At 44.6% G+C, this 11,256-nt stretch overlaps 1 protein-coding gene across 1 annotated transcript; it reads left to right on the top strand.

The window, feature by feature from the left end:
* Positions 1-7,435: 7,435 nt before the first annotated feature.
* Krtap17-1 (keratin associated protein 17-1) lies at positions 7,436-8,140 on the top strand. The gene has a single exon (XM_090351718.1). It carries the CDS (start codon positions 7,436-7,438, stop codon positions 7,739-7,741), a length of 306 nt encoding a protein of 101 aa, XP_090207844.1. The 3' UTR covers positions 7,742-8,140.
* The last annotated feature ends 3,116 nt before the right edge of the window (positions 8,141-11,256 follow it).

Here is an 11,256-nt window from a genome sequence, read left to right as displayed (position 1 = left end):
TTATGGGGACCCTGAGAAAAGCAAGAAATAGGCAGGTATTTGGATTTCCTCTCATTTTCTCCCTCTCCCTCCCTCCTCCACTCCTTTTTTTTTTTTAATGATATCAGAGATTGAAGTTGGAGTCTCACACAAGCTGGACAAGTGCTCATCCAGCCCACGAGGAGAAAGGCATAAGCCCCCCTTTTTTCTCTTACAACCCTGCATTGTGTTCTTTGAAGGCAATGTGTTATTCTTGCTTTAACAACCATGGCATTTGCAGGATTAGGCGTGCACCTTAATTCTGAAAGGACTGAAATGCCAAGAGTAGTCGAGAGCAACTTTTGAAGAAAGCTCAGTACAAAAGAGAAATTAAGAGCCTCAGTGACTCGAACACAGAATGATTGAGTGAAGGCCAAGAGTTTTTCCAGTTCTTCTAATGCTGAAGGGTAGGGCCAGGAAATTGCTGGCATGCTTGTACCACAGGATTGCTTAGTCTCAGCTTTAATTTTGTGATTATTGCATTTCTCTGGAGAGAATTGGGTTGCTCTGGTTAAGCTTTTATAAAGCTCCAGGGGCTTCTGATCAAAGTCTATACATTCTGGAAAGCTTTGGATTCCAGTTGAGAGAACTTATCTAAAGAATCTTCTTTAGTTTTCCTTTAGTCAGCATTATGTTAAAGTAACTAGCAAGCAAAGACCTGTTGAATGGACCAAATGTTCTCTCCAACTCCTACTAATTGTAGATCCAGATAATATATATATATTAGATATTAAAAAACACTCTGAATTCATACAGTTTTAATAAACACATATATAATTTTATAATGTATTTGTAATGAAAATTGTATAAATTATATATTATTTAATTTATATATTTATATAATTTTATGATATATATTTCATGATTAAGTTTGTCTTTGGGAAAGAGGAATTTAAGTGAGATCGTGTATGAACACTAAGTAAATCCTCTATATTATCATTAATCCTGCATCTACTTGATTTTACTCCCATTAGGAACAATTATAGAAATAGCCACTGATCCTCTCTACACTGGTTTAAAATATATTTTCTTTATTTTTAATTTATTTTTGGTGTCCATCAAAGTAAGACAGCTTACAATTCTTCCAAAAACAAGCCCCATATTTAGCATGTGTTATAAGTATTTGTTTCCTTCATCATGAGAAGATACTGTAATCACTACGTTCTCATCCAAAAACTCAGGCTGGAAGTTGGTCGAACTCTAGATGTGCTTCCACAAAGTCTGCTGAGCAGAGCAAAGGAAAAGCGCATTGGCTACAAAACTTTGATCACTCTGTCACATGTTGTTATCAAAAAGGAGTCACTTGATCAGGTTGAAGTAGATAGCATTCTCTTCTTCTTACCCTATTTCTGAAAGGCACAGAGAGACAGAATCGTTTGGGAAAAAGTGGCGGTGACCGCTGCACTTTGCTTTTCTTGGAATCAGCCTTGTGGAAATGGCTGGTGTAGAAGGATGGTGTATCTCTCCAAGGGGGGAAATTGGCAATTATTTCCATCAATGCATTGGAAGCAAGATCAGTCAGAGGCCTCTTCAGACTCACAGTCCAGGAAACTTGTAGATCAGCTTTGCCTTGTACGGTCTTGGTGATAGGATGGGCAGGATGAATTTATTTTCTAGATTGCCATTTATTACACCAGCATGTAATGAACTTTGGAGAACCAGCTTGATGGGGGCAGAAGGGTCTTCTAGGGGTGTCTTTACCTTGAGTCCTGGGCTTTGTCTTCTATTTCTGTTCTTTGGATAAGTTGTGAGAAGGGCAATTCAAGTAAACCTGATTCAGCCAAAGCATGGGATTTACATTGGTGCCATTTAAATATAGTTTGCTTCTTACACCAAACCAGTTTTTCTGTAGAATTGCTTCTGCTGAAGCCAAGCGTCAGAATCTACCTTGTTAAGTGTCCAGTCAGAAACCCTGTAATGCTGGGATGTGAACACTAGAGGCCGCCAGAGCAGCAGGCAGGCTTAGGTTTTAAGGTTCTGTAAGTAAACAACCCATGCATGTGGGCGTTGAAATCCTTCAAAGGAGGACTCACCAGACTTGTCCACATAAAAAGGAAATCTGAGTGTATAAAGGCCTCATGGACACAATTAAAGGGAAATGATACCGGAGGACAAATTTTGCAACATATGTGAATGACACAATGGGAAAGTTAAAGCACCTGCATAAAATAAGTAGCACAGAGGCCTGTAATTTCCTGAAAGAGAAAAAGTAACAATACATAATAAAAATGCACCAATAAATACAAATAAATACACAAGTAAATACTACAAGAGAATTTATAATTGGTCTAATAGACATTTTATTATTTTTACTATTTTTTCTTTTATTACTTCTGAGACAGAGTCTCACTATGTCATGAAGCATGTCCTTTACCTGGAGACACACTTGGCTCAGCCTTCTGAATGTTGGGATACCTGGTTTCCTTGGCTGACAAAGTAATATATAATTGCTACTGGAAATAGATACAAATGGGAATACTTTTCTAAAGAGTAACATTTATTAATAGGATAAAAGAATTCAGGTTAAAAATTATTTAGTGGGAGCTTCAGAATATATTTTTATGACCCTATTTTAGAGAGATTTAAAAAAGATGTAGAAACTCATACTTAAGAAAATTCACTCTAGTGTTTCACCTTTGGGTTTTTTGGTTTTTTTTTTTTTTTTTGCTTTCTAGTCCTGGGGCTTGAACTCAGGACCTTGGTGCTGTCCTTGACCCTCTGTGTTCAAGGCTAGTGCTATACCATTTGAACCACAGGACCACTTTTAGTCTTTTCTGGTTAGAGATAGGAGTCTCACAGGCTGGCTTTGATCCATGACCCTCTTATCTCAGCCTCTTGAGTAGCGAGGCTTACAGGTGTGAGTCACTGGTGCCTGGCTTTAGTGTTTCACTTTGAACATTGGAAAATTAGAACTGACACAGATATCTAACAATAGGAATTGTTTATATGAACTTGAAAATAGAAATTCTCCGTGTTTCATATTTAATAATTATAAGCATTTCCTAAGGTGAAATATATAATATTAGTTGTGTAAAGCAAGTAATATCTCTATGTGTCCATCTCTATCTATCTATCTAGTTTCAATGGTGGAAAAATATGTCGATGTGAGACCTTTATGATCATCTCTAGTATTATTTTTCTTCTAAATTTCTTTAGAAGTTCATTCTTTGTAAGTTGGAAAGCAGTAGGGATTTTCTATGGTCACTTCTCGAGCATAGGGTTAGGCAGGTCCGTGGCTGGTTTAGACCATTCAAAGCAGACTTTATTGGTGGAGGATGGTGTATGGTCAGCTTAACTGATGCTGCTAGCGGGACAGCTGGCCCCTAGTATGAGAAAGCACATGTATTCCCAGAGCTGTTATCACTCTCTTCAGCACTATGATCTTAGCCAAGTCCTCCCAAACTCAGATTCCACCTCCAGAGGAGAGGTTGGGGAAGAAATTCTGGATGAATTCTGAGTTTATACAGAGATAACCTTCCTTCTTCCCTCTCCTCCCTCTTTCTCTCTCTCTTTCTTTCTTTTTTCCTTTCTTTCTTAATTTTCATAATTTACTTTCTTTCATTATTTACTTTGAGGGTTTGAAATAGGCTTAAACAGTTTTAAAGAAAAAGGAAGTGATACATTTTTCGCCTACAGGCCTTGGGCTGTAGTGGAAATTTGTAAATGACTCATGTTTATATATGCTCTATGTACATATGTAATATGAATCTACATTCATTTTGATATTTGTATGCAGTTCTTTAGAGTGAAATACTTAAAGGAAAGCTAGAATGTTACATATATGCATACATATATGAGTATGCATATAAATATGTTGTGGATTGTACTTTCTTCTACTGTTTTACATTTCTCAGAAATATCACAGCAAGCAAATATGAAATGTATGATGCAAAACAATAAGGTCAATTTGTAATGTAAATGGAAACCTGGGAAAATAATTATGTAAGTCCGCATCAAAGGCAACCTGAGGGCGGGATTGGAGAATACAATTTATAATACAAAAAAAGCTTTCACTTTCAATTGCTATTTAAATGATTGCAAAAAGACCAACAACTCAAGAGAAAGATGATCACTGCAGAAAAAAGAGAACCCACACAGCTGATATTGGAATTTATTGGCTTAATTTTATTTCACAGTAGAAATGCAAAGGAAAGCAATCGCAAAATCCTTCCTCTTAGCAGATGCGTAAGGCCCCATCCCTCCACAGTACATGTCATTAGTCAGGTATGAAGAGTCTCACACTTTGCCCAATGGAAATCTAAGAAACTTGCAGATCTAGCACTTTCTTGTCTAAGACTTGGTGGCAGAACTATATTACAATGCCTGTAAAATGACTTTATTCCATGGTTATTCGCTGCCTCTTGAGGTTATAGTTGGAGACCAATAGAAATGTGAGGAGTGACTTGAAAGTTGCTAATTGGCTAACTATAATTTACTGATTTAACAGAATGCCAGGAAGGTCTTGGGCATGGACCTGGAAGGAAGGCCAGACCACCCTAAGGGGCAGAGTGGCAGAGTTAAGAAGAGTGTGTGTTGTCTCTGTTGGGGTGCACGGTCAGGTTCTTAGTGGCTGTAGTGTGACTCTTGAGGATTTTCCCGGCAGTCTTTGCAGCACTTTGTGGGCAGATCTTCCAGGTGGAACCAGGGCTTGCTGGGTGCAGGGTGGATATTCAGATCCAGCCTTCTATTTCCACCAGGTGTGTAGAACAGAGAAACCACAGGACTCAAGCTCTAACTCAAGATGCCAGCCCTCAGTTTCCCTGCAGGAGAAGGACAGGAATGAAGTGAATGTCTCCTAGGGTCCTTAGGGGAGCTGGTAGAGGTTTAGCGCTTAATAGATCCCTAGATTCACCAAAGGAAAGCGAAGGCCAAGGCCCCGCCCAGACTCAGAAAGCCACACCAAGATTAGATCAGAAAAGCCAGAGATTGGCAGCTGCCAGTCCCAGGGCCTTCATCTCCACTCTCACAACCCTCACACCTGTGCATGTGCACTTTCTTGCACGCTTGGACAAGGCTAACATCCCAGTTAACCACACCCAGTGTGTGTTGTCTCCATTTCCTGGGTCTTAGGGATAGTACTGTCTGGGATCTTGGTTTGGGGGTTCCTTCTCTGCTCCCACACTTTCCTCTTCCCACATCCCATAAGGAATCAAACTTCCTTTGGCTTGAAAGGGGCTCTAGAAGCCAAGTATGGCAGAGCACACCTATAATCCTAGCCGCTTGGTAGATTAGGAGAATCGAGGTTGGGGAATAGCCTTGGAACACAAGCAAACAAATGGAAAGCCCCAAAGGACTGGGTGGGGGCGGGGGGGGGGTTGGCACAAGTGGTGGAGGGATTGCCTAATAAGCCTGAAGCCTTGGATTCAATCTCTAGTAATATTCCCACCCCCCTCCATTCCCCCAAAGGTTGGGGGCTGAGCCCAGTCTTCTTCTGGCAGGCCTACTGTCTCGACCAGCCTGCATTTCTGGTATTATATGGGGCTTGCTCCAAATCTCTTCCTGCACCATCTTTCCTGTTCTTGCCTTAGGTTAGATGGTGCCCTTTTAGGGTACAGGTAGGAATTGACCCCTCTTCTTTTCACAGTCATTCCAACCCTGCTTGCTTGCCCCTCAAAGCTGAGTATTTATTGGAGTCCTAGAGGTGCAAATTAACTGTAGCAGAGGATTCACAGGCCCTGGGTTCCCAGCAATCAGGTAAGGGGTCCTGACCCCCAGTCCGGCCCCTTCCTCTAAAAAAGCCACTACTGGCAAGTCACAAGCTCTGCCTGCTCCACCCCTCATCCCCTCCCCCCCAGGCACCTTTGTGTGGCCGTGCTGGCATGAGTCACTGCTGCTGCTGGCATCTGTAACCCTGTTCATCCTTAAGATCCCCCCATCTACATTCCCACCCCCACCTACCGCAGACAGTCTTCAGGAGAGGGGCTGGGCTGCCCGTTAATATTAACCCACTTCCACGCAAGGTGGAGCCCTAGTGTGCAACACAGATGAAGGCCGCTCCTGTGTTGACGTTGAGATGGTAGAGGAGTCACTTCTCTCCTGTTCTCGATCCATCCGAGGACCCTCCCTCCCTCCCTCCCTCCCTCCCTCCCTCCCTCCCTTCCTCCCTCCCTCCCTCCTCTCCCTCCCTCCTCTCCCTCCCTCCCTCCCTCCCTCCCTCCCTCCCTTCCTTCCTTCCTTCCTTCCTTCCTTCTTTTCTTCCTTCCTGCCTGCCTGCCTGCCTTTTCTTCTCCCTTCTTTCTTCCCTTCCCTTCTTCCCTCCTTCCTTCCTTCTTTCCTCCTTCCTCTTCTTTTTTCTCCTTCCTGCTTTCTTTTCCCCCTTCCTTCCCTCTTTTCTTTTCTCGTCCTTCCCTTTCCTCCTTCCCTCCCTCCCTTCCTGCCTTCCTTTTCTTCTCCCTTCCTTCTTCCCTTTCCTTCCCTCCTTCCTTCTCTCATCCCTCCTCTTCTTTTTTCTCCTTCCTGCTTTCCTTTCCTCCTTCCTTCTTTCCTTCTCTCTTCCTTCCCCTCCCTCCCTTCCTTCTTTCCTTTCTTCCTCTCTCCTTCCCTGCAACCCCTCTCTGCCTTCCTTTCTTCCTTCCCCCTGAACCCCCTTTTCCACCAGGGGGGTAGGGGTGGAGGGGAGGGGAGTGGGTGCTGAGCAGAGCCCCTCCTGTCCCCTGCAGAGAGCAATGTGCTTGTTTCAGTTCCCCTTGCCGTCTAGAGAGAATGTAGCTCCCCAACCTTTCGCAGTTTTATGAGGAGTCTTTCTCCATTTCACAAGTCAGTTATTACTTGTGATTGAAGCTCACGCGCCACACCCAAACAAAATGTGTTACACACTCCGCATACCACACAGACACAAATATTTGGCTAGCTCACCTGAGCTGGGGAGACCATGCCATTTCCACGTGAGAGGTCAGACCTCCTGCACCCACTGGTGCCTGGGAGTAAGAAACAGAGGCGTGGAGCTTGCTCCTGTCTGCCTGCCTCCCTGAAAAAGAGGCTCCCTGTGCGAGCGAGAGCTCCAGGGGTGGGAGAGGAAGATGTGGGAGAGGAGCTCAGAGCCTGTGGCTGGCTTCACCTTGGTCTGTCTTCCACCTGGTTAATCACAGGTCTTTCCCTAGATGTATTTTTACCCTCTGGACAAACAGCGGTTGGGACAGAGTGATGCTCTTGTTCTTTCCTTTTTATGAGTTGAGGTACTCGGGTTCGGAGGGGGGGGGAAAATAAACAACCAGTTAATGAGACGGTTCCTATGGAAGCTGACACAAATAATAACAAAGCAAACATCCTGTGTCTTGTGCCAGCCCCCCCCACCCCGCCTCTTCCCCCCTTCCTCAGGGTAAAGGGGGTATAAAAGCTGTGGCTCTGCTGGCCGCCCTCAGACCTGAGGGGGAACTTGGGCCGTGTTCCTGCCTCTGTGACCTGACCGGCTGGGACCATGGGGTGCTGCCCGGGGGACTGCTTCAACTGCTGCCAAGATCAAGACTGCTGTGAGGAGTGCTGCTGCCAGCCCTCCTGCTGCGGCTGCTGTGGCTCCTGCTGTGGCTGTGGAGGCGGGGGCTGTGGAGGGGGCTGCTGTGGGTCTTCCTGCTGTGGGGGGTCTGGCTGTGGGGGCTGTGGGGGCTGTGGAGGTTGTGGAGGTGGAGGGTGTTGTGGCAGCTGCTGTGGCAGCTGCTGTGGCAGCTCTGGCGGTTGCTGTGGCCCTGTGTGCTGCCAGCCCTCACCTGTGTGCGACACCAAGTGAAGAATGTGCCCGTGTCCTATGAGGAGGCGTGAAGGGGACACCCGGCCTCCATCGGCTCTGGCTGGAGACTCCACTGTTCCCCTCGCCTGCACAACCTCCCAAATCTGCCTCCTCCCCACTGAAGACGCGTGTCCCGGGTCTCTCGTGGAAAAGGAGGACGTGTTCTCCATCGTCTGCCTGCCGACCCCAGGAGCAAGAGCTACGTCCTGGAGAGAAATGAAAGCTGGGGCCCCTTGAAGAGACTCCCCAAAGCCCACAGGGTGAATCCCCGAGGCGTTATTGGCCTGAAGTCAAATATGTCTTCTCATCCCCACTAGGCAGCGTCTCCTTCCGGAGCCTCTGGCTCTGACCCTCCTCCCTGCTTTCTGCTGCCTTGGAAACCTTGTGAACCCCTTAATAAATTCAAACATGCTGGCTTCTTCTAATCAGTCCTCTGGCCTTTTCCTTCACCGCTCTGGCAGACTAGGTTAGGGAAATGTAGTCTGGCATCTGCCCTCAGGTTTTGCTTTGTGCAGTTGATGGATTTACTGTGGCAGAATCTAGTTTAAGCTAGAGAGTCTCCGAGACAGAGGCCTGGAGAATCTGTAGTGTGTGTGTGTGTGTGTGTGTGTGTGTGTGTGTGTGTGTGTGTGTGTTCCATAAGCATAGTGATTCCTAAAAATATGAAAAAGTATGAAGAAGAAAGAATACCCTCCTGAATGCTCAGAGTTCTTCACTGGTTATATAGGTTTCTAGACTTGTATGCAAACAGATTTACAAATGAAATTAGGGTGGTGTTGTTTTCATTCTTTTGCCTTTAAAGTTTTCTTTTATTTCAAAGTTGGGCATCCATGGCTTGAGCATGTAATCTAGCAACTCAGGAGGCTGAGATCTGAGGATCTCTGTTTGAAGCCAACTGTGGCAGGAAAGTTCCTAAGACTCTTAATCTCTGATTAAGCAGCAAAAAGCTAGGAGGAGAGGAGCTGTGGCTCAAGTGGTAGAACATTGCTCTTGAGAGAACACGCTAAGGAAGAACATGAGGCCCCGAGTTCAAGCCCTAGTGCCAGGACTACAAGCTCCCAACTTTTGTTTCACATTCGTAAGCCCATTTTCTTGAGCTATATTGTGCATATAATAAAATGCTATTGTCTCATGTAGTTTCTTTTTAATGGGATCTGATAATTGTATGTACTATACTCATGTGCTCAATGCATGGAATCTTTTATCACCTTCCAAATGCCCCAGTCTAGCGAGCGTTGGTGGCATAGTGGTGAGCATAGCTGCCTTCCAAATGCCCCAGTCTTCTAGTACTAATTTCCTGTGCCCAGGAAATTATACAATGTCAGCACAGTTTTGCTTGGTGTCACCCTTTTGATATTCATTCACATTGTGGTAGGCAAGGCAACACCAAGAGTTTGCTTTTTTTTTTTCTATTGAACAGTACTCTATTTTATGAGTAAGCTACATAAAAATGCTGGACTGGGAGCATGGCTCAAGTGGTAGGGTGATTGCTTAGTGAGCACAATGCCTTGAATTCAATCTTTAGTACCAGTAAAAAGAAAGAAAGAAAGGAAAAAAGAAGGAAAGAAGAAAGGACAGGAAGAAGGAAAGAAGGACAGAAAGAAAGAAAGGAAAGAGGAAAGAAAAGAAGGGAGGAAGAAAGCAGAATTTATCTGTTGATAGGCATTTGGTTATTTCAAGTTTTTGGTATGTATGAATAAAGGCAAACTCTAGCTCTTATGAAGATTCATGTACAAGTCTTTTCATGAGCATATGCTTCTGTTGGAGAAATACCTAGGGAGTTAAATTTCAAGGTAAATGGTCGCAATATTTAACTCTGTACAAAACTACTAAATTGCTTTGGTATTGCTTATACCAATTAGTTTTCCAACTAGCGATGTCTGAAAGTTCCAATTTTATTTTTTTTACATTGATTGCATATTGTGCTTTTGGGAAAAAGGTGAGACTGGAGTCTGTCCTGGTAAACCAGGATAGATGCTACAATGCAAGTCATTTTTGCTCTGAATGGAATTGGCCTCCCAGGAACTGACTTTTTCATCCTCAGGATGATGCCACAGCTAGAGCAGGAACACACCTGCCTAGAGCTGCACTGGGGAGCTATAATTCAGAGCAGCTGATTATTCTGTTGCTCATGGTCATAGCTCCCGGATGCACCGGTAGAGGTAGTGATTTCTGTAGACTTCCGAGGAAGGTAGTCCTTCTTAGCTAGCCACACAGGTCCTCATTTGTTCCTTCAATAAATATTAATTGTGTACCACAGATGTTTCAAACACTGCTTTGGGTGTTTGGTAGACATCTGTGAACTCACAAAGTCCTTGTGCTTGGTATCTCTGTGACATTAAAAAAATGGCAGATAGGGATCAATTACAAAGAATTAGGCAGGGGTGACATACTTAGAAGACAAGAGCTATTTCATACACAGGAAAGGGTTCTGGGAGGAGATGGTACCCCCGCAGAATGCCAAGGCTATGCCTGCTTCCCAGCTGAGAGTCGATGAAGAATTGGTGGGAGAAGGACCATCTCTACCTGTAATTGGATCACTGGCTGAGCCAGCGAAGGGAAGTCAATCCAGAGGAGAAATATTAGCCATAACAGGGGCTAGCAAACTCTAGTCTTACCCTCTGCAGAGCTGTGTAAAAAAGTCCTTTGCCAGTCCTGGGGCTTGCACTCAGGACCTGGGCACTGTTCTAAGGCTTTCTCAAGGCTAGTGCTCTATCACTTGAGCCACAGCACGACTTCTGGCTTTATCTGTGTTTGTGGTAATTGAACCCAGGGCTTCACGCATGCTAGGCAGGCACTTTACCACGAGGTCACACTCCTGGCCCCAGCATTTCCTCTTTCCAATTGTTCATTTTTCAATGACAAGACTTGTAGATTCTGCTGCTTTGAAGCTGCTCATATTACTCTATCCCGGAGCACTTCTCTGTTCAATTTGTCACTGTGAAGTTTTGTGTCATTGTTCCCATCCCCTGGTTGTTTCTGTGCCTTGAGACTTCCTCCCTTTTCCATAACCAAAGAGCAATCTGATCAAGTTACCTTCCTGCTTAAACATGATAAAAATCCAAGGTTTTACACATGGCCCATAAGTATTTCATGATTGGGTGCCTTGAATCCCCCCTAAAATCCATCACTGTCCCTTCTTGTTCCTGATGCTTTTTTGGGGGGCTTGGACTCTGGGCCTGAGCCTGGACTCTGCCTCCAAGCTCTCCAGCTCAAGGCTATCGCTCTACCCCTTGAGCCACAGCATCTCTTCTGATTTTTTAGTGGTTAATTGGAGATAAGAGTCTCATGGTCTTTAGTGCCTGGGCTCTCTTCAGCCTCCTGAGTAGCTAGGATTACAGGCATGAGCCACTGTGTCCAGCTTCCCGATGCTTTTTGTCTTGGCTTTGTGGAACCATTGGCTGCTCTCCAAATGTATTATGTTCTTGTATGTTTGGATTCCACAGCTTCCTTTTCTTGTCCTTACCACTCTTCCCTCCTTCTTCTTTGAGGATTCCCCGTGGCCATCAAATTAC

This window comes from Megascapheus bottae, chromosome 17 (assembly GCF_031878675.1).
Source record: "Megascapheus bottae isolate mThoBot1 chromosome 17, mThoBot2.hap1, whole genome shotgun sequence".
In the NCBI taxonomy this organism is placed as follows: Eukaryota; Metazoa; Chordata; class Mammalia; order Rodentia; family Geomyidae; genus Megascapheus; species Megascapheus bottae.
This window is presented reverse-complemented; position numbering and strand designations above follow the sequence as displayed.